Source organism: Esox lucius, chromosome 1, assembly GCF_011004845.1.
Source record: "Esox lucius isolate fEsoLuc1 chromosome 1, fEsoLuc1.pri, whole genome shotgun sequence".
In the NCBI taxonomy this organism is placed as follows: domain Eukaryota; kingdom Metazoa; phylum Chordata; class Actinopteri; order Esociformes; family Esocidae; genus Esox; species Esox lucius.
Genome location: NC_047569.1, coordinates 19493209 through 19518456, shown reverse-complemented (window position 1 = coordinate 19518456; position 25248 = coordinate 19493209). Strand labels below are relative to the sequence as shown.

Below are 25248 nucleotides of genomic sequence, written 5' to 3'. Positions count from 1 at the left end.
AAAGAGCGGTAAAAAGAGATCTATCAGTTCCACCCATTTCTTTTAGATTTTAACTTTTTTAACACTGAATGTTATGACCAAAACCTAATATTCAATACAGGGAGCTTTTGTTAACAAACATCTACAGTATGCAACACACAGTTCTCCTATGTACTTCTGCGTGAAAAAAGCATTTCGCCCCATACACTTAATAGCTAGTTGTAACACCTTACCCAGCAATGGCTGTAATTAACCAACCAGTGCATTGGCTTTAACCAAGCGCTTCTTTTAGGCCTATAATTGTTGATCCGTCTCAAATTGCTGTGGAGGAATTTTTGGACTTACTGGCCCATACACATTTTAAGTAGAGCCGGCCAAGAGGAGCGAACGTCTTACTGAGTGAGTGAGTGCCTGACTGACTACCCATTGTTAAATAGCGTAGTGGTTAGAGACGCAGATTGCCAGGGACCAAACAAAGTAGGCATTACGATTTGTTCAGGATAGGCTAGAACTTCTCTGGCTACAAGCTTCAGTAGCTACATTATACTGTAGTAAGCCTAAAGTAAAACTGTTCTCGGTTAAATTGCGATGGACGAACTGCACCAACAAGGAACATTTCGATTTACATAGTGTAGTTCACATAGCGTAATGGTTGGCTATTCAACTGTCACTGTAAAGAAACGAACCAGCCATGGAGTGATTAGATTCATTGTTTTCATTATAGGTACTGTATAGCTATTAACTAGCCATCTACAGTAATCTCTTTCTAATTTAACGCGTTGAATGTAGTGTCGCAATCCTGATATACCTGTTGGTTTGGATGTGAACAGGTAATGTAGGGACTAGTTGCAGGAAGTAAACAGATATATTTACTTCCTCGACACCACATCTCTGCAGACGTGCAACAACACCCGCTGTTTAATGCACGCAGTGGTTGAATCCAGCAATAACATTAATTCCTTCTAATCACAGGCTGGCTGAACTAGGCTTGCCTGGTGTCTTGTTTACTGGAGTTTTTAACCTCATATCAACAGTGGTAGTGGTGATGGTAGTGTGATGTTTTGAGGATGCTTTGTTGCCTCACGACCAGGAAAACCTGTTATCGTGAAGTAACCATGGTTTCTGCTTTAATCAGGAGAATAGCAGGTCATCTGTCAAGCCGCTCCCGAGGCACCACCTTCTGAGGTAGAGTTTCGCTACTTGTTCAAGAAGAGAAATATGGTGCAGTGAACAAATATTGATATGTGCAGTGAAGAAATATTGACGATGCAGTGAAGAAATATTGACAGGTGCAGTGAAGTGAATTCGTTCTTCAAATATAAAGGGCAGAGAGAATATGTTTCCCAGTGTGCTCAATCTGAAGGCTCTAACCTGTGTGTGTCTGTGTGTTGTTCAGATGAGAACTGCAACTCTGAAACAAACTAAGCAGAGCAGGACCCTGGAAACACGGCCTCAAAAACCCAGCACTGGGGATCACCCTGGGCATGGAAGATGAGGTGACATGACACGCACGTGTGAAGTAAGGATACGTGACAGTCATACTGACACATAGTAATCTAGTATACTGTAGGCTAATATACACTATATTTACATCAAATGTAGTCATTTTCAAACACCCTTATGGACAGCAACTTACAGGAATAAACAGGGTTAAGGGCCTTGTTCAGAGTACTTTACTTGATTGCTGCAGATTTTGCAACCAGCTACCTTTCAGGCACCAGCCCAATACTCTTACCTCTAGCCAGCCTGCTGATGAACTTATATCTATATAACAATAATGCAACACTTACAAAACCTGTCTACCTTCCATTCCTAACCCCAGATGGCCCGTGCCAGTTTTGAAAAGCTTAGGAACTGAGGAAGACATGACATACTTTTTCTCTTAATTACAGCTAAAACATTTATTAGCTGTAAGAAGAGCGAATGTCTCTTACTGTCTACCCGTTGTTAAATAGCGTAGTGGTTAGAGAAGTGGACTTGTGAACTACAGGTCCCGAGTTTGTATCTCCTCGCAGGCAAAGTGAAGTACACATTATGAGTTATTCCGGGTAGACGAAAACTTTGCTGGCTGAAACTGTATACGGTTATATTGCGACTGTTTCTGGCATGGAATAGTTCATCTTCAGTCTTGCTAGCAATTGCTCAATTCTTATGATTATTCCTAGGAAGTTAGTAGATACTAGTAAGCCTGTTACTGGCTAATAAGCTGTTAAAACGGCCAGTGGCAAAAGCAATACAGTTCATAGATGCTATTTATGGTGGAGGTAAACTTAATAAGAAACGTTTGTCAGTTTAACACAATTCTCAGTGGAGTCTAGCGACTGCTGAAATATGTAATGCTGTGGCGTAGTGGTTAAAGACAGTGCCATTCATGTGGAAGACCTTACTTTGAATCTATTGAGAGCAACAACATTTATTAATTATTTCTGGTAGATTCCACGGTTCTCTGGTCTTTTCACTCAATGAAAAAAATTGTTATGGTCGCCTTTATTGATAGTTATTGTATAAATGTAATTCATGAAGTATGTTGTTTTTGCCATGAAAGAAAAAAATATGTTGTTATGCCATGAAATTAAATAGCTTTGGCAGACTCTCTAGCAAATGCTCAATTCTTATGACTATTCTAGTAAGTTAGTAGATACTGGTAAAGCTTATTACTGGCTAATACACTGTTAAAATGGCCAGTGGCAAAAGAAATACATAGCCGCTATTTGTGGTGGAGGTAAACTTAGTAAGAAAGTTAGTCAGTTTAACTGTATCAATGTAATTCATGAATGGCCAATTAACTATTAAAACGGCCAGTAGCAAAAAAGGATTTGTTCAGGAGACAAGAGGCTATATTGACAACCGTGGTGTAGTGGTTAACGAAACAACCTTTCATGTGGGCGATCCGTGTTCAAATCTCGAGGTGGCAACACTTTCTATTGCGGGCCTTTGTTTAGTTTAACCAGCGTCACTAGCATTAATGGTGTCATTCCCAATGATAACTAGAATTAAACTTAATAAGTACAGGTTCTGTGATTTGTTTTATAGTTGGAACAAAAGTTTTTGGCAATACATTGGTACATTTTCAAGCCACTCTACAAATGGGAATAAAGCAAATATTGAAACTCAGTTTTCATTGATCATCTCCTAGCAAGGGCACATGTCAAGGTCTGGGTAGATTAGATGGTAAGCAAACAATCAGTTCTCGTAGTCAACGTGTTGGATGCAGGAGAAATGGGCAGGAGTAAAGACCTGAGCGACCAAATTGTTATGGCCAGACGACTGGATCAGAACATCTTGGAAACGACAAGGCTTGCGGGGTGCTCCCAGTCAACAGTGCCGACAGTGGTTCAAGGAGGAACAAACCACAAACCGGCAACAGGGTGTTAGGCTCCCAAGGCACATCGATACACGAGGGCAATGAAGGCTATCCTGTCTGGTCCAAACCAACAGAAGGTCCACCGTGGCACAAGTCACAGAAAATGCTAATGATAGTTACAGGAGGAATGTGTCACAACCAGGCTTGAAATCTTCGTAATTTTAGGGGCAAGGCCATTTGGCCTTCAGTGTCACAAAAATGTTTAGGGCTCAAAGGCCACATGCCAGGGCACAAAGGCCATTGAGTGAAATTTTACAGAGTTTACAAACAAACAACTTCAATTGTTGATAAGAAAAAACACACAGAATATAAAAACATACATTATTCACTTTTTTAATATCATCCTTTCAATAATAACTTATTATAACTGATATGGTTTTTCCACATAAAAAGTACAATTATTATGTTTTAATCCTTGAAATTACATTTACCCCTCCCTGAAATATTTTATTGATTCTGGAATTTGTTTTATTTGATATGTTTAGGTGGGAGTGTTCACATGTCGACACCAAACAGTCAATGGTATTGACAGTGAAGTAACGTTAAAGCTAGCTACCCAGAAGGCTAACATTATCTCATTTACACAAAAGCAATCACCTGTGCTAATGAGTACGACCTAAATAAACAAATGTAGTGACTTATTTGTGCGCGGAGCAAGTCATTTTGGTTATTTATTTATTTTTCACCACAAATGCTACCATGTCTAGTGATGTCAAACCTAATGTTACTTCTCAGAGCTCTCAGAAAGCGTTCAGGTGTATTATCCGATGTTCTCCCACTCGGAGGTCGGAACTTTCCCACTTCCTAATTGCTCATGAATGCACCTTCCAAAACAGAGAGGTTTGATTCAGTTAAGAACTAATATAAGTCAACTATCTATCGATAACTAGCTAGCTTGCTTACCTGGATATAGTTGCTTACCGTTTTTGTGGTTATTCTCAGTTGTAAACTACAAACAAACTATTGCTGACCACAATATTTTTACAGTAGTAGGAGCGAAAAGGCCATGGTGCCTGTAGGGCTTATAATGATTTTCGGGGCATCACGGCCAGAGGGAAGGGCAACGACGGCCATGGCTCTCATGAAATTCCTACGCTGGTCACAACACACAGGTGAGCGGTGTTTATCTGGGGAAGTGATGTTACCAGGATGCACTGTGGGAAAACGACAAGCCGGTGGAGGGAGTGTGATGCTCTGGGCAATGTTCTGCTGGGATACCCTGGGTCTGGGCATTTACAGTACCTGGACATCAATTTGACATGTGCCACCTACCTAAACATTGTTGGAGACCAGGTACACCCCTTCATGGAAATGGTATTCCCTGATGACAGTGGCCTCGTTTAGTATGATAATGCGCCCTGCCACACTGGACACATTGGGACACGTTTGAGGAACATGATGATGAGTTCATGTTGTTGCCCTGGCTTCCAAATTCCCCAAATCTCAATCAGATTGAGCATCTGTGGGATGTACTGGACCAACATGTCAGATCCATGGTGGCTCCACCTTGCAACTTACAGGGCTTGAAGGATCTGCTGCGAATGTCTCGGTGTCAGATACGACAGGGCACCTTCAGGTGTCTTGTAGAGTCCATGCCCCAGCGAGTCGGTGCAGTTTACGCAGAGGACTAACAGCAGGTGGTCATAATCTTTTGGGTTTAAACATGTGATTCTTGCCATGCAAGCACCAGTAATATATTGAAGATTGAAACTGAGAACTCTTGCACTGCAAGCCCCATTAATAACTATAAGAAACAAGCTGAAGATTGAACCTGGGACCTCTTGCAACACCAATCCCAGTACATGAGTGTGCTAGCACACTTAATTAGACCTAGTAAACAAAGAAGGAAAATCTATAACATTCTCTGTCACTTGCAAACGTGCACACAGTAACCTTACCAAATTGTCCAAGTTGATAAACTGTATGTTTTCAAAGGTGTGTCCTACAATGAAATCGCTTTCTACACAGTAAAAGAGAGGGGCTACACACTGCTTTCCTTTGAAATAGAATCCAAAATATTTTCATTCCCCACAATCACGTTCTCATTCCTAATCAAATTTTCAGACAATAGATTTCAAATAATTGCATCTCCAATGTTATCTCCCTGTGAAGCATTCATGGGAATGCCCCTTCAGAATCAAAGCTTAACCTTAGTTCTCTCTTCCCCATCGCTCCCTTCTCTTTTCTCGCAAAACCAAATCTGTCACTGCTAATCAAAAGATAAAAACATCCAAAGAGAATGACTTCCAAAAGACTGAAAAATCTTTCTTTGGATGAGGCCTGTTAAGATTTTGTCTTTCCATACATTGTTATTACATACTGTATTTCATGTAGATAAAGACAGGGACAAATCTACACAGAAAGACATACTCTAAGATATTATGCAATTTACAAGATATGTAATTATATTAAGGGGCATGTTTAGAATTGGGTATATGATTCAAGGTAAGGAAAAGGTTGGATCAATTTTTATTCTATTTACCGCTGGCAGTATTGGTGGACTAACTCAATTGTCATAGACTGAAAGGTTTTGGTATACTTTTTACTGCTGATGTGATGTAAAGGCTTTATTTAGTAACTGTGTCTCAAGCGGACATCCAGTCAGAGTAATATGCTTACTACTGCATCTGTCGATAGTACAACACTTCAGGGAATCTTAAAAAGGTTATGAAAAAAACAGAGTTCTAGAAAAACAATGGAGGCATGATCGATTCGAAAAGGGAAGTTAAAAAATAGCTGTGATGTGGAAGAATTAAGACATTTGAGGAACATCATGTTGTGTGTATATGTGCCTTTGAGAAACTACTACAGCAGTGGTACATGTAGTCACTAATTTTAAGGGAGCTTTGTTTCATTAAATCTTTATTTAGTCAGAACCAATTTTTTTATCTTACATAATAAGTTCATAGACATATTCCATATGTTGGTTTAGCGGAAATCATATGTATAGTAGAAAAAAATATTCAAATGAATTAGTGCAGGTGCAAATGTAGGTGAACCCTAAGTTGCGTTGGTTAAATTAAGTAGGTAAATAGAAAAAATTGCTTTAACTACTAGGCTACATATAGAAACATTTCTAACCAAACAACAGTGCTGGTTGCCTGTGCATTTTAATTAATGAGTAACTTCACTCACAAATCTGCAGTTCTTTGCCATTCCTAAACCTCAAGTATGGTCTTCTGACAAGCACTGTTGGGGAATTAGAACTGTTAGAAAAGTGACTGACATTTATTTTTTGTAAAACCTATGTAGCACATTAATTATTGTTCTATGTACTTTTCTTTCAAGAATTGAAGGGTGTTTGGAAGCACCCATCATATTGGGTTCCAAGCAGAACTTAATTGTTGGTTCTTGGCTGAACAATTTCCCCGGAATACATCTACATACTGTAGAGTTCTACATAGCACCACACAGAGATTGAGAGACAGAGAGAAAATTAGGAAAAATGAAAGACACGATACAAAGGGAGAGTGAGAGAGCAGCTTCCTTACCACTCTCTGCTTTGAGCTGGGCTTCTGCAGTAGCCACTCGATGTCAAGCGACTGCGCATTGGACTGCCAGAATTGATGGTGGCACGGCAGGGTGGCATTATCTCCAACGACTTTCTTCATTTCTGTCTGGGCACTGACCATCAACATAGTCAGCAGCACTATAGAGAGAGTGAACAGAGACCATCAACATAGTCAGCAGCACTATAGTGAGAGTGAACAGAGACCATCATCATAGTCAGCAGCACAATAGAGGGAGTGAACAGAGACCATCAACATAGTCAGCAGCACTATAGAGAGAGTGAACAGAGACCATCAACATAGTCAGCAGCACTATAGAGGGAGTGAACAGAGACCATCAACATAGTCAGCAGCACTATAGAGAGAGTGAACAGAGACCATCAACATAGTCAGCAGCACTATAGAGAGAGTGAACAGAGACCATCAACATAGTCAGCAGCACTATAGAGGGAGTGAACAGAGACCATCATCATAGTCAGCAGCACTATAGAGAGAGTGAACAGAGACCATCAACATAGTCAGCAGCACAATATAGGGAGTGAACAGAGACCATCATCATAGTCAGCAGCACAATATAGGGAGTGAACAGAGACCATCAACATAGTCAGCAGCACTATAGAGAGAGTGAACAGAGACCATCAACATAGTCAGCAGCACTATAGAGAGAGTGAACAGAGACCATCAACATAGTCAGCAGCACTATAGAGGGAGTGAACAGAGACCATCAACATAGTCAGCAGCACTATAGAGAGAGTGAACAGAGACCATCAACATAGTCAGCAGCACTATAGAGAGAGTGAACAGAGACCATCAACATAGTCAGCAGCACTATAGAGGGAGTGAACAGAGACCATCATCATAGTCAGCAGCACTATAGAGAGAGTGAACAGAGACCATCAACATAGTCAGCAGCACAATAGAGGGAGTGAACAGAGACCATCAACATAGTCAGCATCACTATAGAGAGAGTGAACAGAGACAGAACAATCTGCAGTTGTCACAAAGTACTTTTACAAAACACCCAGCCTGAAACCCCAAGGAGCAAGCAACAAAAGTGTTGAAGCACAGTGGCTAGGAAAAACTCCCTAAAAGGGCCACAGTGTAGGAAGTCACCTAGAGAGGAACCAGGCTTGGAGGGTTAACCAGATCTCTTCTGGCTGTGCCAGGTGGACATTTTGTACAAATTGTAATAATTAATAAATCCATGTGGGCTGTGTCAAGCGTCTATAAAACCTAATCCAGGTCAGAAGCATGACCAGATGGACAAGGACAGGGACAACCCGGGTGGAGGAATGGTCAGCAGAGTTGCAGCTGGAATTGTCAGGTATCGTCTTGATCTGCAACGTTTACTATGTTTGCGCAGATGCCAGTGGTTAAGCAAACTTTCTCAACATTTGAGCCATATTTTCTCTTGTATCAATGATGTTTGCAGGCACTGACCTTGAAGCTAAAACTTTAAATAGACACGCTGTTCTGTATGTGGGACAATATTTCAGTGCCACCCGCTAGTTTAAAGTAACTGTCTTATCATGTTTGACCATGCATTTCACGCTTTAACATTATTTTAACCTACTTAAAAACGAACCAAATGAGCTCACCAAAATGACTCGGAATGCTCATCACAACATACAACTTCTTCCACCTGGTTGACCAAGCACAGGGAAAACAATGTGGAGGCTCCACAATCCCACAGAACATCTGCCAAAACAAACAGATTCTTCATACTTTAACAAAAGAGGTTTGAATGTCTAGTCAGGATTCTAGGCTTCAAATGTGGAGACTGGTACTTATGTCTGACAATATCAGGACCAAAGGTGTGTCAATGCAAGTCAAGCTGTCAGTGACTATATATTCATTAGACATTACCAAAACATTAGGTGTGCCAAAATCAACCAGTTCATTATGAAGAAAATTTGCACTGGCAAACTCAGTAATAGCAAACAACCTGGTAGACCAAAGAAGACCACCAGAGTAAATGACCAAATAATTATTTCCATGGTGAACAACCCTGTTTTAGCAAGTACTTGGATGGATGAGTAACTTCCTTATTCCTCCGCTGCTTGATTAAAGCACCCTAACCCTTTAAGCACTCAAGCTTGGCAGTTGCTGGCTTCATATTATGAACTACTGACAACATATGTGTTGGTTGGTTTAGATTCATCAACCTACCTAATGTAGAATCTCTCCTTATCTGATCCTGCAGACAAAAACAACTTCTGACAGTAATCTCTTCCAGCTCTCTACTAATTCTGACATTTGCACTGTGCTTTTTCTCCTTTTCAGAACGTGCCAAATCAACAGCTAAGTCAATATCTACTGGCTCCATTACTGCACAGTTGTCATGGTCTTGGGCACAGTCTATATCGATAACATCCCCTTCATCAATTGCACCGTCATACTCAGCTCTGACTTTAGAACATACTTTTTCCACTGGAAAATAAGTGGCATGCCCCCCTTACTAAAGCAACACAGACATTTTTAGGAAGAAAATGCTTGTCACAGACCTTAAAGCCTTTGCCAATGGTGGAGTTGTCTCACCAGATGTTGATCAGCAACTTCTTTCAGAACTTTGACAGGGAAAGCATGAAACGACAGACTAGACAATTTTGCAGTGGCGCTGTACAGCGGCACACAACAATGTTCAGAGGAGCTAACATCTCTACTCTATGAATGTCTTCATGTCTTTCTTCATGATTCTGACACTCTGCCTAGCTAACAAAGAGCTAGTAACCGCTATTAGGCTAACGTTAGCCAGGCAGCAAACCCTTTTGCTTTGAGAGTCCCAAAAGGGATTCTGTAAATGCTCTACAGATCATCTACTGATGATTAGTAAAATTTTAACTAACTATCGACTAACGCTAACCCTTGCCCTGACCTTAACCTTCATCCTAACCAAAAGGTAAGACACTTGGATAAAAATACTTACCTGTGGGGGTTTGGGGATTGGCATAAGCCTGTGCACCTGAAAACTAGCTAGTTTTTGTAGCCCTGTTACGGCCATTGTGTAGTTTGATTGGAGACTGGTAGTAATAATAATCCTACACATTTTTCAGAACTTAACCTTACCAAGCAGTTGTGTATCAACAGAATTGTAATATTATAAACACATTTTCAACTAACTATCTATAAAACATCTACAGACTGAAATTTGGACTCTCAAAATAAAGTGTGAATTTTAAAATGCTAAATTTAAACTACTTATATAATACTATTATAAACAAAAGATACTTATACAGCTCAGGACAAAAATAAGAGACCACTGCACCTTTTACTTTCCTTTCCAAAAAAGTCGAAAAGGATGGTTTTGAGTGAGGAACAGAAGCGTTCAATTTGCAGTTGTCTCTTAATTTTAACCCTTCCGTTCCTCACTCAAAACCATCCTTTTCGACTTTTTTGAAAAGGAAAGTAAAAGGTACAGTGGTCTCTTAATTTTTTCCCGGAGCTGTATATACAGTATCTACAAAAAAAAAAAGAGAAGAGTGATGAGAGAAATAACATGGCTATTAGATGACCAACAGCTCCAAACAGCACGTAGTTTGCCCCTGGAAATCATTTTATGATGTAGTGCAAGTATCCTCCCATTGGGACCTTGCCAGGGGAGGTATTTAAGAGCCCCCAAGGAGCAGCTTAGGGTGCAGACTAAAGTGCAAGATGCATAATGCCATAATGTGTGTATACACAGTATATATATATACTGTAAACTAAATCTAAAGAAATCCACTCACACACTTCTAGAGTTATAACAGTGTAAGCCAATGGAGAATGAGGCCTGCACCATTTATTTTGTACCTCTCACAAACACATGTGTACACATACTACAAACAACAGTGCGTACCAGCCTGTGTATATGTCTCTGGTATGTATGAAAAAGAACCAAAATGCTGTAGAAGGCCTTATTCCTAGGCCTTATGCTCAAGGCTTAAACAGTATGGAATCGTATGTGCGCTAAAATGGGCTCATTCAGTGATGTCAGTCTACTCTGGCAACAGTTCCACAAGTGTCCCACAAAATATTCTGGTTGTCCCACATCTGGATGTTAAAACTTTTTACTGTTATTTTACCATTTAAGAATGCTAAGAACACATTCATATTTACAGCAGCAACCTGGGAGAAATCAGTGTGAACCGTCTTGCTCAGGGCCATGACGACAGTTTTTTCACCTTGTTAGCTCGAGAATTAGAACCAGCCCGAAACGATATCAACATAATCCATGACCTAGAATTAATGGTGCACGTGTGGGAACTGAAATTGCCATCCACTGCTCACAGGATGCTATTTACGTATCTTGCCATAGATGACACTAAAAGTATAATTTTGTACCTGTGACTGAAATGTATCACATACAATATTGTAGTTAATGTTAACATTACATAACATTTAAATATACACAAAGAACTAATAAAATGTCTTTCACAGCAACTCTGTATTTTTTGTGACCTCCCTTGGAAAGCAAAACTGAAGCAGTTTGCAATTGTAAACTGTTGTTTAATTACTTAAAGTGGTCTGTGGTAAATTCTGCCACACTTTTTGTCACTTTCCCTTTCAAAGTGATCCGATACAGCTTCAGTTAGGTTAAACTCTTTGGGTCTGGGTTGATTGGTAGCCAATGGAATACTGAGTGTTCCATCAACAGATTGTGTTGGCAGAGTGTTTGTGGTCAATATTGTGCAGAAAGAAACCCTTACAAGAATTTCTAGGAGTACCCCTGATTTAGGGAGTGTTATGCAATATTGTGCTAATCATTTCTGGATCAGATTTGACCAGAAAATCACCCAATCATCCCTTTACCTCCTTTTCTCATTTTACATAAAAGTCTAAAGATTGCGACTTACACGAATGCATCAGTTGTTAGATAGTTAGGTGAGACAACAACATCACGATCATAGCAGGCACATCATTTTTGGAGCCCTTTGTGTGCCTAATAATCAATGTGAGTAACACACATTAGTGTTTACGTTTCCTTTATGTTTGATGCATGAATAAATGCACATCTTTATACATACTGTAGTAAATAGAGGTCAATGGAGTAAATAGAGGGCCCTAGGAGTGGACCCATTGCTATGCAACTGGATCAGGGACTTCCCAGGCTCGGGATGAAGAGTCACCCACCTGCCTGTCAGAATGGAGTATGACGAAAATGTATTGATGGTCATCCCCATGGAAATTCTAGGATTTTTTTTAAAGGATATGACACAGCCGAATGACTTGTTTGAAGAGGAAAAAAGAGAGGACCAACCATGGAGCCTTGACATATACTAGTAGTGAGAGCATTTGTTGCAGGCACAGATCCTCTTAATGCCACCCAAGCCTAATAATCTGTGAAATAGGATGCAATCAAACAATGTGTAGACCCTGAGCCACAGCCCTGATTAGGTCGAGAGAAGGAGCTTCACCAGCACGAAGAACCTCCATGACACAGAGGAAAGCCATGTCAGTTGAGTAACCCATTTTGAAGCCTGATTGGCTAGACTCAAGGGAGAATCAGAAAGAGATAACAAGAGAGCTGGTTATAGACAGCACACTCAAATACTTTGGAAAGAAAACAGAAAGGATGTGTTTAATGTCAGGTCTGTATTGCGTTGGTTTCTTGAGGAGGGGAAAGACTTTAGGCATCTTCAAACAGCCAGTGGTCAGAGATGCATTGATGAGGCCTGGGAGAAGGTCTCTAGAGATGGTTTGGAAAAGCATGGAGGGGGTGGAGCCTAGGAGGCTGGAGGAGCCAAGGAGTTGGAAGACAATGTGGAGACAGAGGGAGAAAGGGGTCAATTTGTAAGTTGTTTCTTTGTATGTGGGGTGATTGGGCTCTATATATTGAGTAAATGTTGTAGAAATTGACAAAAACATACAAAAAAGGGGGAGGAGCAAGGGGAATGTTGTGGATTGTTAAGGTGGAAGAGAAGGTGGCAATGGGTTTTCCTAGGGTTACAGGCAGAAGAGAAGGGAGACAGACGGGAGGAAAAAGATGATAGATCCTTCTGACTTTTTGTTTTCTCACATTTTTGCTTAGATGCCTGCGGCCCAATTCTGTGAGGTTTCACTGAATTGCTAAGTCAGACAGCAGGTGAGAAGGGCCAGAAGTAAATCAGACTGTGACATCCATAGGAGGTGGAAAAGTAGGAGAATCAGGTCAATGATCTAGAATCCATTGACAGCAGGGAGAAGGATCTTGTGGAAAGGAGTGATGATAGTATACAAACGTAGTGGGAGAGGATGAGAACGAAGATTTGCAAATGCACATTATCATGTAGATAGGGCTGAGTAAATAGGGTTGAGGTTGCAGGTAGTTATCAGAAAGAAAGTACTGATCAGAGAGACAAAGTAGTGACCCAGAGAAGGATTGCTGGGAGACTAGAAGGGAAACACAACCTAGTAAAGTGCTGATGTCAAGACTGTTGGATACTTTGTTAGTGGGAAAGAGTTATGTACTATGAAGACAGAATGAAAGGGAAGATGTGGAAATGAATCAATAGATACTGGAAGGTTGAACTTGCCCAGTATGAGTGGTGAGCCAACATCAGGAAATGTATCTTTTCAAGGTGTCAAGCTCATTGAGGAACTCTTCAAGGGCACCAGGTCGATTATACATTACTCTCCTCCCTGTGATCAATTTGGCTGCACACTCTCATTTCTGGCAAAGCTCCGTCTTTACCCAAGCAAAGAAAGGTGAGGACGAAATGTATTATAATTCAAAAAAGGGGAGCAGGCAAAGCTTAGAGGGAAACGGAGAGAGTGAGAAAGAGCTGGGGCAACTGTAAAGTAGGCACCAATTTCTATGAAAATGCCCTAGGGGGAGTTGTGCTCCAGTAAATCTGTCTCCCCACAGAACCCTGCAATCTTATTATAGAGCAGCCACTGGGATGGAGGCAAGCAGGCAGCGGCCCCGGATATTTCATATTTCCCAAGTCAAGCTCCACATCCCAGTCAGCACATTAGTTTGGGCCTTGGCACCACTAAAGCTCCCAAACTCTGGCTCTAAAAGCTGAAGAGATCAGGGGAGAAAAAAGATAGAAAAAAATAAGGAAAAGGAGAGGAAAAGGCACAATGCCCACTATTTTCTGCTAAATATATTGCAGCCTGGCAAAGAGATTCTGACCATAATTTGGTGGCTTTAAGCGTACCTTTGTTACATGTAAATGTGGCGAATGCAGAACCATATCCAACAGACATGTTTTTGACAGAGTGTGTATGTGTATATATATATAGGAACAGTATATGAGTGCTGATATGAGTGCTGTATGCTTTATGTGAAAATATGCTCTCTCAGAAATGTGTTTTCATACTCCCTTATTTGCATAATGAAAAACAAGGCCTATCTCATGCTAACAGTAAATCACTGGCTCTTCGCAAAGATGTTTAAATTAGAATATAGCAGTAGTAGGGCATATGGAGTTTCAAATTGCATATGACTCAGTAGCTCCGCACAAGGTATCAGCTGAGACAACAAGAGAGGTGACTGCGACATTCATCTCTCAACACTGCCACTCTACACTAAACTTTTATCTTGTGCCACTGACAGGCTCATCTGGCAAGAGGAGAGAATGAAAGGAGCGGATGGATGGGAATAATCATTCAAAGAACACTGGGCTGAGAACACACATCGTAATGCTTCCTCCTTTTACAAAGCCTACTGCATTTTACTGTTCTTTTTGGTATGACCTACAGACAGTTTTAGTTAAGCTGGGGACACATTAAGATAACACCAATTGGTGAAATAGTTAAAGGTGCAGCTCAACGTTTTAAAAAGATCACCAAAATAAACCTAGCATCACAACTTGTTTTCACTTTCTTTAGCACTGGCAAATGGTAATTATACAAATGTTTTCTTCACAGGGAAACAGAGAAGTCAAGGAGATTGGCTCTGACAGAGGGAAAGCATATGCTCTCTATTTTATAGCTATTTCAGAGGCTTTCCAAAGTTGAAACCCTGAAATCCTTTCACATCTCTGATGGCTCCCTAGACAAGAGTTGGACTTAGAGATATTATGCAAACTGACACCCTATAAAAACAACCCTGGTCAAAGTCCTCAGAAACACTTGTTTATTTATAAACTCTCTTAATCAAGCTCTTTTTAATTAGCTCTTCTGAAAGGGGTAAATCCATAATACACTCCTACTGATCACACCCTAACATATAATTTCACACGTCACAAGCACTTCCTTATTTTTTGGTGTAAGTTCTGAGTATTTTCCTCCCATGGAATCAAAGATGTTTGTGGTTCCACTGCTCCTTGAATTAATGAAGTACCCATAATCATCCACTGAATTGTTTGCATCAAGCCCAGAAACCAACACCTGTTTTTTTGACATTTTTCACGCCACTTACATTACTATTAAAAATCAGGACATCTTCAAGCATGCAAAGTAAGCTGGAGCATAAAATCTGGAGCGTTGTGTTCACATTGGTCTGCATTATGGATTCCTAAGCTTGTCTAGAGCATGTGGATGGAAAGAAGGAATATATAATACCTAAGAATTACAGTGGAAAAGAAAAATGGTAAAGGATCTGTGGGAAAAAGGAATGGGAGATGAAATTCCACTAAGCTTTGAATAATGTACGGACCTGTGGTAAGTTTTCACCCAAAACACATTTCTTATTGAAACGAGTAAAAACAAATGATGCTAAATTTGTTTTATGACAATAACTTCCTCCCAAAATGTTTCACATATTACCTGAACAGTTTTTTAAAGCTAATTACAACTTTTTTCAAATGCCATGTCACTGAAACCAGCATATATTTTCCAGATCCTACTTCTGTTGACATTCTCTTGTATGCACAAGTGCTAAGATTTTCTGAGATGTTCTATCAGCCGTAAAGCCATTAATGTACTGTAAATGAACAGAGCTCCAGAGTGCAAAATATGTAGGACTTCACCTTTGTCCCACTTCCTCCCTCCATCTTTATGTTGCTCAGTAAAACCAAGGCACAGAGAACCTAAAAGAGAGCCAACATGAAGAAACCACTTATAGTCATTGCTTATGTTTTAATTAAAACCCAGTTAGAAAGGACGTTCTCCAAAATCTTTCTTTAAATATGTTAACTCATTTTGTGAGATGCCAGGCTCTCTCACAAAATAAATGCTGAAGGATTGTACTTTGTTAAACTATACAATACAGAGCTGACCAACCCTGTTCCAGGAGATCAACAATACTGTCCTAGGTTCTCTCTTCAGCTGCAGTTATGAATAACCTGATTTAACTTAATGCTCTCAAAACTAAGTTGGCTATTTCCTCTGTAAAGAAATGGGTGGGCCTAGGTCGAGTGGGCAGCCACGATTGGATTAGAACAAGTGCTGTTTTCCCTCCCTCTCATTATCTTAGAGACCAAGACACAGCTCCACTCCAGCCGTGCGTTACTCAATTATATTTTGCTGCTAATTGAATAGGGCTAAATCATGTGCATTTTCAGCTGTCTGGATAATTTATTCGCTTTGCGCAATGTGTGAATCCATAAAGCAATAGCAACTTACTCAGAGATGGGCTCTGAGATGTGCTTTGAGTGATTGCATAGTAATGCCCACTTGAGTTGTAGGCTTTACCGGCATTTCAAATGCACTTTTGGGTTATGCAGTCACAAGTCCATCCGATTATGAGTATCAAGTAAGATAACATGGATTTGATTGTAGATATGAGTGTGACCAGTTGGGCCCATCCTATTATAAATAAACATGCCTCCAAATAACAGATATTGGATTTTTTCTTGGATAAATATTATTGTATTAATAAAGATAATCCACCTGCAGGCATGAGGTCCATATGCAAAAGGTTTTGACCCTAATTGCATGCGCTTGCAGAAATGCATGTAATTTCTATGGCTAGTGTCTACATACAGTACTTGCTTTTATTAGCATGATCACTGTCTATATTTAATACATTGCTTTGCATTCCCTCTGTGCCTATGTACAGTATATGCTTTGCTTTGCATTACCTCTGGGCCTATGTACAGTATATGCTTTGCTTTGCAGGACCAGAATGTCTTCATGAAGCATGTACTTTGCTTTGCAGGACCATGGTCTACTTTTCATAAAGCGTATCCTTTGCACCGCATGAGTGTTTACACAAAGTATAGTATGGATGTGTCATACTTTGTCAAACTGATGTTAGGGTAATATAGAGGAAGACAGTCCCCCAATGATCAATGTCTACTACAAAAAGGCAATATTTGGAACAAATTGTGTATGCGGAGATGGCCATATTTAAGGGTAACAAACTATAAAGGACAATAAATGTCTGCAGTTGCTGGATATTCTGTTACAGAATAACAAGTGTTTTTTATGAAGCTGGGATTAGCTAAGATGCCCCTTCCCCTGGGATAAGTTGCACGTCCTGTTCTTCACATTGGAATCTCATGTCATAGGGTTTAACAGAAATGTTCCTTTTTTGTACACCACCTGCACTTGAATTCAGTTTTTTATTTTACTTTTTCCTTACACTCCATGATGTATGGTTAAACAAACTCATTATAATTTAAGTCTGGAATGGTTTTAAATAGTTTGTATTTCAAACTAGCACATGCGGTTTCTGAATGGCAGCCCTGTCATAAATTCCAGCTTTTTGAAGCTCAACAGACAATACAAAGCTCAGTGGGTATTGGTGCAGTCAACCAGATCAAGAGCTCTGCCCAACACTGGCTTTTATGGGAGGCTAGCAAGAAAGAGGCTGTCATTTTTAAGTACCAACTGAAAACCCTTCTGGTGTTTTCCAGAATGCATTAGAGTGCATCAAATGTGACCAAGATCAAGATTTTAGCCAAACCTAACACTGCATATACAGTATCACCTTAGATATCCATCCCTGCACTGAAGTATGGTGGTGGCAGCATCATGGTGTGTGGTGCTTCTCATCAGCAGGGAATGGTAATATTGTTAAAATGATTGGAAGAATGGATGGAGCAAAATAAAGAGAAATAAAACTTGCTTTAGTCTAAATGTACCTTCTAGCATCACATTTATCTGTAAGGCCAAAGCAGCAACTCAAGAACAAAACAACTGGTGCAGTCCACATGTTAGCTAGCCTTTAGAATTAAAGCACTTCCTTACCAGCTGCTGATAACCTAGAGTTGTCCTTGTTCGTATTGGTGATTGCATGCATTTTCACTTTTATTCTTACTGGTCACCCCTGTGGGAATCAAATCCCTCCCAGGCTTTGCAAATGCAATTCTCTTACCAATTGAGTTAGATAGGACCAGTAGAGACAGATGCAGAAGCTCTAAGAACAAACATAACTGTCACAGTACCCATATCAAAACTATGTTGCCTTTACTAGGGACAACAGGCAACTGGGCAGCTTTTCCATTATCCAGTAAACAGAATGGACAACTACTTCCCTGTTACGTATGCAATCAAGTCTCCATTTCTGCCTGGTTGCTGGTGAAACACACTCAAATTGTTGGATCGGCCTGGACTTGAGCGTTGACCTACTAAGATCAATACTTTAATAAGCTATGGTGCTACCAAGTCCATTTTGCTGCAATCAGCAACTTTTTATGTCCATTAGGTGGAAAATAGAGCTGACTAGGTCTATGACAATAGGAAGTGTAATGTATTGTGGTCGTCCTGACTCAGGTGATGGATGCACTGTAGCAATGTACTGTATGACAATGCAGAATTTGCAGTCTGCCTCACGTTTTGTGCTTATTAACTTTAATTCATGCAGTTCAACACTTCAGTTATATTGCTTTAAAAGAGTCTCTTTGACTACAAGATGTAAAAAGACAACAAACCACCAGGATGTTGGTGGTACTTGAAAAAGGCTGTTTGGAAATAACCTCAAAGACTGTGCTATATTAAGAACAGTACTAAAGCATTGCTTTAAACAGTCTAAGACAGCTTGGGTTTGGACATAGTAATGCTTCATTTTGTGTGCTCAGTGAGTGTGCGGCTGGGTTTCTGGATGTCCCCTGATCCCTCTCCTCTCCACAAACATTTAATTCCATTAGTTTATCCACTGCCACTGTTTGTCACTGTCAAGGACCCTTGAGTTCACCCAGGGTTAGACTGAGCCTTTCTGAGCATGCTCAGTTGTGTTAATGGAAGAATTGGACCTGAATACCAACCAAACAGAGAAGTTGTGTATTTCATAAGCTAATTTAAACCAGACTCCCTCCCCATAATCTGATGCGGCTTGCTCACTGCGCAGAATCCGTAACATACAGGAACAACACATGGAAAAGGCCTGTTACTTTGAAATACTGACAGCTTAACATAAACCAATCCAAACTGGTTGTGTGAAAGCCGTAAAAGGACCACTTCTTCCACAGAGTTGAGTGATTGACTGTGGCATTTAAATCACAGTTGCAAACGCAGCTGCAGAAGTCACATTACGTACATTGCCAATTCGTAGTACATATGTCAGTTTTAAAAGAGGTCGGACAATTAGTATCTTAAAATTTGAGTTTTCAAAGCAACAAGGCAACTACTATACAGTAACAGTTCCAAAGAGGTTAAATTGTTGGTGCCGCAATCACATGTGCATTGCTTCACAAAAACTGCTAAATAATTAAATGTGTCAAGGGGATCTGTCTCAAAAATCATGACAGCATATGCTAAACATGGACAAATTGCATTGGCAAAGAGGAACAGTGGTTGCAAGCTGAAGCTGACCGAAAGGGATAGACAGGCACTAAACAAGATAGTTGCTCAATGCCAGAGAATAAATTACCAGATAATTGAATGAGAACTTCTGTGACCCAGTCACCAAAGACTGTGCATTGTGAATTTTACAAATCTGGAATTTATATCAGGGCTAGCATTTGGACAAAACTTGTATCAAAGGCCAATGCAAAAAGAAGCATAACTTGGTTTAAAAGCACAAAACCTGGATCCCTGTGCAATGGAAAATGTAATATGGTCTGATGAGTCATCTTTCACTCTAGTTCATACATTTGGGTGGGTTTACTTTTGGAGAAGGTCAAACAATGCCTTCAGGCCACCAATGTCTGCAGCCAACTGATAAACATGGTGAGGGATCCATAATGGTATGAGAAGCCATCTTCTGGGAGTCATTTGGTCCGATGATTGCTCTCTCTCGTATAATTGCCAGGAAATATGAGGCTATATAAAAAGACCAGGTGCACCCTATGTTGCAAATACTGTTCCCTAATGATGTTCCAATATCCCCCATACAAACTGCTTAACAAATTCAAGAGTGTGTTTTTGTAGGAATACTAGGATGATGTCAAACACCTTTCCTGAACATCATTAAACCTTTATGGGAATTTCTGGAGTCCAGAGTGCAAAGTAAATTGCACCTCCATTGCTTAAAGAACCAGAGGCTTTTCTTCTTGAAAAAGGGTGCAATATCCCATCTGACCCCACACAGGTCAGGTGTAATGCCCAGTCACGACCTGTGCCGTGCTGGTCGTTGCAGTTCTATGATTTGTGTGTTTTGGTTCCTGTTTCTATGTTCAGATTTCAGAGGGCACCATTCCAAAAAGGACTGTATCTCTTCTGAAGGCAAAGGGTGGCCCTACTCCCTGTTAGGTTCTTGATATTAATATGTTGTCAGTTGTTTCCATTATTTTGTCCACCCCCTGTATAAGCACTGTCTCCAGATTTGTGGTATGCATCTACCATATCATTTTAATCAATTGACAGAATATAGCAAAGATGTGAAAAAAACTCCTGGATGTTGCTTTTGCTGCCTGAGAGTCAAGTCACTATACTCAAGTCCAATGCAGCAGGCTGACACTGAGTGCCTGCAAAACCTATACAGACACTCAGTCTCAATATATTCTCAATACACTTGATATTCTCACTCAATGGTTCTGTGAATGATTCAGATTTTTTCATTTCAGTTTCTCCATTCAGCATGTAAAATCCTTGATGCTTCATTAACATTAAACATCAAACACAATATGGTGGTTGATCTTATAGAATGCAGATTGCTTGTGTAGCTTCTCATTTCTGACCCAACCACCCATATCTTTTATTCAAACATTGGTATCTGGAGATATTCCTAATGTATGGCAAGCAGCTTATGTGCTACCACTCAATAACAGGGAGGATACCAGTGGCTTTCACAACTAATCTTCTATTTACAACACTTTCCAGTCTAGCAAAGATTTTTGAGTATTTGGTAAATTTTCAACTTCATGCTGTTAATTATCAGTTAATTGTATTTTCAATATAAATGAATTAAGGTTTAGACCAGGACAGAGTGCTGTTACAACAGCTGATATTGTCAAAGTCATGGATGCTAAAATTAGTTGTGCAGCTGTATTTGTTGATTGGTCAAATGCTTTTGTCACAGTCAACCACGCAATGTTGTGGAAGAAGTGGTCATTATAAGGATTTGGATTGGTTTATGTTAACCTGTCAATTGAGCCTTCTGAAATCCTAACCCTGTAATACAGTTGAAACGTTCACAGAAGGACAATTACACAAATGACAATGCCAAAAGCACACCACACCAGGTGTTACTGAACTGTCCTGTGTCTATCATGACTTAAAGGTGCACTCAGATCATATGATAACTCCATTGAAATGACCAAGTTCCTCCCTAAATACAAATTTTTAAGTGATATCACCCAGTCTAAAGGTGACCTCATGTCTCAGACATGTCATCACTGATCTCAGTCCAGCTGATTTACTGCCCAAACCCAGGTGCTGCCAATTGCATCCTCCTCCTTGGGATCACTGGACTAACCACAAGCAGGATTCTAATCGCGTTCTTGCAAAACGCAGCTAACAGAGAGGCAGACACTTTAAAAATGTCACAACAATGCAATGGTATGTAGACTTTCACCAGCAGCTGTAGCTGAGTCAGTCTCAGCAGGGTGGCTCCTCCCGGGCCGTCAGCTAGATAAGGAATGCACACACAGCCACATCCTAGGGTGGAGAGAAGATTGAAACCAGATGAATGGGACTTTGGTACAGCAGCTTTTCAGGGACCGTATTTCACTCCGCAAAGCCAGACTAAAATGAGATATGGAGCTCACTTGGTCAAGCCTGAGAGCTCAGAGTTCAGAACAGGGTGTGGTCTCAGTGTGTCAGCCCAGGCAAGTAAAAGAAGGCAAAGGGCAGATCTACAGTCTCTCAGAGATGTCTCCATAGTCTCAGGAGTTCAATCAAGACATATCAAGAATGCACACCAACTATGTTTCAGGCGGAAATGATCTACCGACTAGAATTTCAACTATTATAACTATTCTCGATAAAATAGCTTCAGCTGGAATCTGTCACTTTCCATTGTGTAAAATAAAGCCTTCTAACACAACTAATATTTGGAGAAAGAAAGAAATAGAAACATCACTATCTAATCTGGGACTCTAAATGGACCATGTGAAAAAGGATAAAACTCACACAGATCTACAATCACAAGGGTTATTGACTATACTTTTGTGTATAATTGCATAGTTTAATTCTGAATGTACAGTACGCTTTGTAACGGGGGTGTGCATTACGATCTGAAACTCGTCTGAATTACACATTTGCATGAATGTTTGGAGCAATTTGGCCGAAATTCTAAGTTCTGATGAAATTTGATGTGCAAAGCACATAAAAGTTGAGCCGCTGTGAGGGTTTTGAACTTTATTGGAAGAAAAAGAATAATCAAAATAGCCACACACGTTTTGTTTTTATAGCTGGGCCAGTGAAATACTCTTGCTTAATGTTCCACGTGATTCTGTTTGCTGCTTCACCCAGTTCATATGTTCAGACTGTCTGTGTGTATGTTTTTCTGTGTGTGTGTTGAGAGCAGATGGTGTGTGTCAGTGATTAGGGGTTTGTTTTCATCGGTTGTCCACAACGGCCCTCCTGAGGTATTATTTTCCAGCTCCTGCTCCAGGACCCGTCCATGTTCCCCCTGATATGCAGCTGGTCGGCCACATTCACAACCCAATGCCAAACACACTAACAATATCCCCACGACATTTCAGCTATGATACTGAAAATTGTGTCTGCTTCATGGATGCTGCCTGCAGTAAACTAGATAGAGTAAATTAAGAAAATATATTCAGAATTTAATTCAAGCATGATGCATAATCTGCTTTTGCTTGGACAAAGAAAGGTTAATCTCATTACACTCTGCACTAAATGGCATGCTTGAGCATCATCTGATGAGACTAACATTTTACAGTTAGTTAATTAAACGAGAGCATTTAAAAAGTCAACAGACCTACTGGATGTGCAGGGTATGTTTACGTGACAGATCTGCCAGCAGAGGGCATGCCACATAGATTAGCAGTGTAAACGCAAACAATAACAATGGCAGAACAATGGGGGAAACCTGGCACATGACAGGCTAGTCCCGTGGTTGAACATGTGCTCCTAGTGATGTGGTGTAGTTGCGGTTCACCTGCTGAGAGCGCCCTATTAAACTCATTCAGCCTTGCTACTCTACTCATGTAGGCTAAGCATATTATTCTCCTCCTCCTAATCAACTTGCTCCCTTTATATGGCTGGGAGGGAGCTTCTGATGCTGCTGCTATCCTCTCCTGTCCCCTGGGTCTTCCCTGTCCCATTGGCTTCCTCTACTCTCTGTGTGAATCATCAGCCAGGCCCCAAGCTTTCATGACTTGATCCCCTGTGACATCACCAAGGGGAGACAGTGTGAGCAACACAATAGAAAAAACAGCCTCCCTACACGTTCATTCGCTCTCCCTCTTCCTCTCTCTACTTTCAAAGGGGAACAAGTTATTATTAATGCATGTGAAGGTATCCAATGATCTGTCAGGGGACTAGATATTAAATGAACAGGTGATACCATTTGGATAAACACTAGAGAAAAGGCCATTTACCTCCATTGTCTCGGCCTTCAAGCCTTTTTTTCCTTGTTCATCCCTCTCTTGGTATATTATGTAAATTCATACCTGCCATTCCTTTGAATAAATATGGCCACACAACCGTAGATGAGTGTTCTACAGTGCGGAAGCTAAACTGGAATCAACATAGGGACACTTTTAGCCATGAGAAAGCACGCATGTATTCAGCCCTTGAGGGCTGAATACATTAATGTATTTTAGGTAACAGAACGTAGAATGTTATTTAAGGCTGGACATGCTAAGTGTTTTGTCTCTTATGCATGAGCCCTTGAGGCAATATTGTCTTCTTAATTAAAAAGGGAGCAAGATGCAGAAGCATATCTCTTTGTAAAGGCTTGTGGAGTGAGTTGTATTTGTTGCTGTATTCCTCCTAAAAATGTCCAGTATGATCCTTATTTGCCATGGTGTCTGTGGTTCTGCTGATGCAGGGGCATTTTCACAAGGGTATTTAAAGATGTTTGGCTCCTTGGCTTTTGGATCCTGCAGAGGTTAAAACCAGCCTCCAAGAAGCTCTCACTTAGTGAAGCCTTTTTTCTCACTTCCTCTATCTCTACCCTGCAAACAAATAAATAAAACGTGATGTTCAGTTTTATTTGAAAATACATTTTTTCATTCTCTTGCTGACAAATTGGATTCAAGCACAAAGAAAACCAATACCCCAAATAATACCATAACATGTTTTTGAATACAATAGATTCTGTCTGAAAGGGAAAAGGGATTTCCTATCTGAGACTACTAGGAATGTTGTATATCATCTTGTGAGCTGACATGGAGAGCTGACATTCAAACAGGAGTTGATTTAAATTGCATTAATATGCCACTGTGTACCATTCAGTATAACACATGCACCTGGACCTAAAACCTTCATTTTCATAAAACATAAATACCACATGCAGCAAATGCCATCCACCTTAATGAATTCAAAGTTGTATGCCGTCTTAACGAGATAAGCTCCATCCCACAGAAGCAGGTTGTGGTGTGTTCACTTGGTGTGAAGTATGCTTCACATGGGGTGAGGACTCAAAACAGAGTGAAAAATTGAGAGCTTGACCTGATCACACCGTCTGGCCATATGAAGACTCACATGTAGGTACATTTTCCAACATACCTTTCAAAGAAGATTATGTCAAACAGCAAGCTGCAGCATTCTCCTATTCAGAACTAATGAGGTATAAGAGGCAGACAGAGGGAGGCTGAATAAAGAGCAGCACTGGTGTTTCCACACTCTTCTCTCTGGCTTCTCCCATTGTGTAGAACAAAACTATCTTTAACCACATGCACCATTCCTGATTGGCTTCTCTGCTGCATTTAGGGTAATGGGGCTAAGAAGCCATAGGTTTCTTTGGGGTGTGGGGGTGGGTGGAATGAGAAAACATTGTCATGAGCCTGCAGCAAATTGTTTTTCGTCTTTTATCTTTCACAAACCTCAGCACCCTTTATGCTGTATCTGCCTCAGTCATTCCATACCCACCCACCTATCCACTCTTTTTGCTTTCATGTAGACAAGGCGTAAGTACACTAACAGAACACACTACAATCCTGCATGGTGACTGTTAAGAGGGGGGAAATAATTCACATGCCATGCATGAATAGGCCAATGCCAGGCCAATGATGATGTTCTCCTAGGGATCAAATA

At 40.4% G+C, this 25248-nt stretch overlaps 1 protein-coding gene and 1 long non-coding RNA gene across 3 annotated transcripts in view; one reads left to right on the top strand and one right to left on the bottom strand.

The window, feature by feature from the left end:
* The window catches only part of clmpb (CXADR like membrane protein b), a 97268-nt gene that overhangs the window by 10603 nt on the left and 61417 nt on the right, over nt 1–25248 (bottom strand). For both annotated transcript variants that reach the window (XM_034294596.1, XM_034294598.1), the window contains exon 2: nt 6835–6992. In XM_034294596.1, coding sequence (XP_034150487.1) covers nt 6835–6992 — 158 coding nt within the window. The remainder of the gene's footprint in view (nt 1–6834; nt 6993–25248) is intronic.
* Nucleotides 216–14610, top strand: LOC109616369. Its single transcript, XR_002197494.2, has 4 exons — nt 216–378; nt 1115–1164; nt 1376–1498; nt 14369–14610. It is a non-coding gene; the product is annotated as an uncharacterized LOC109616369 (long non-coding RNA).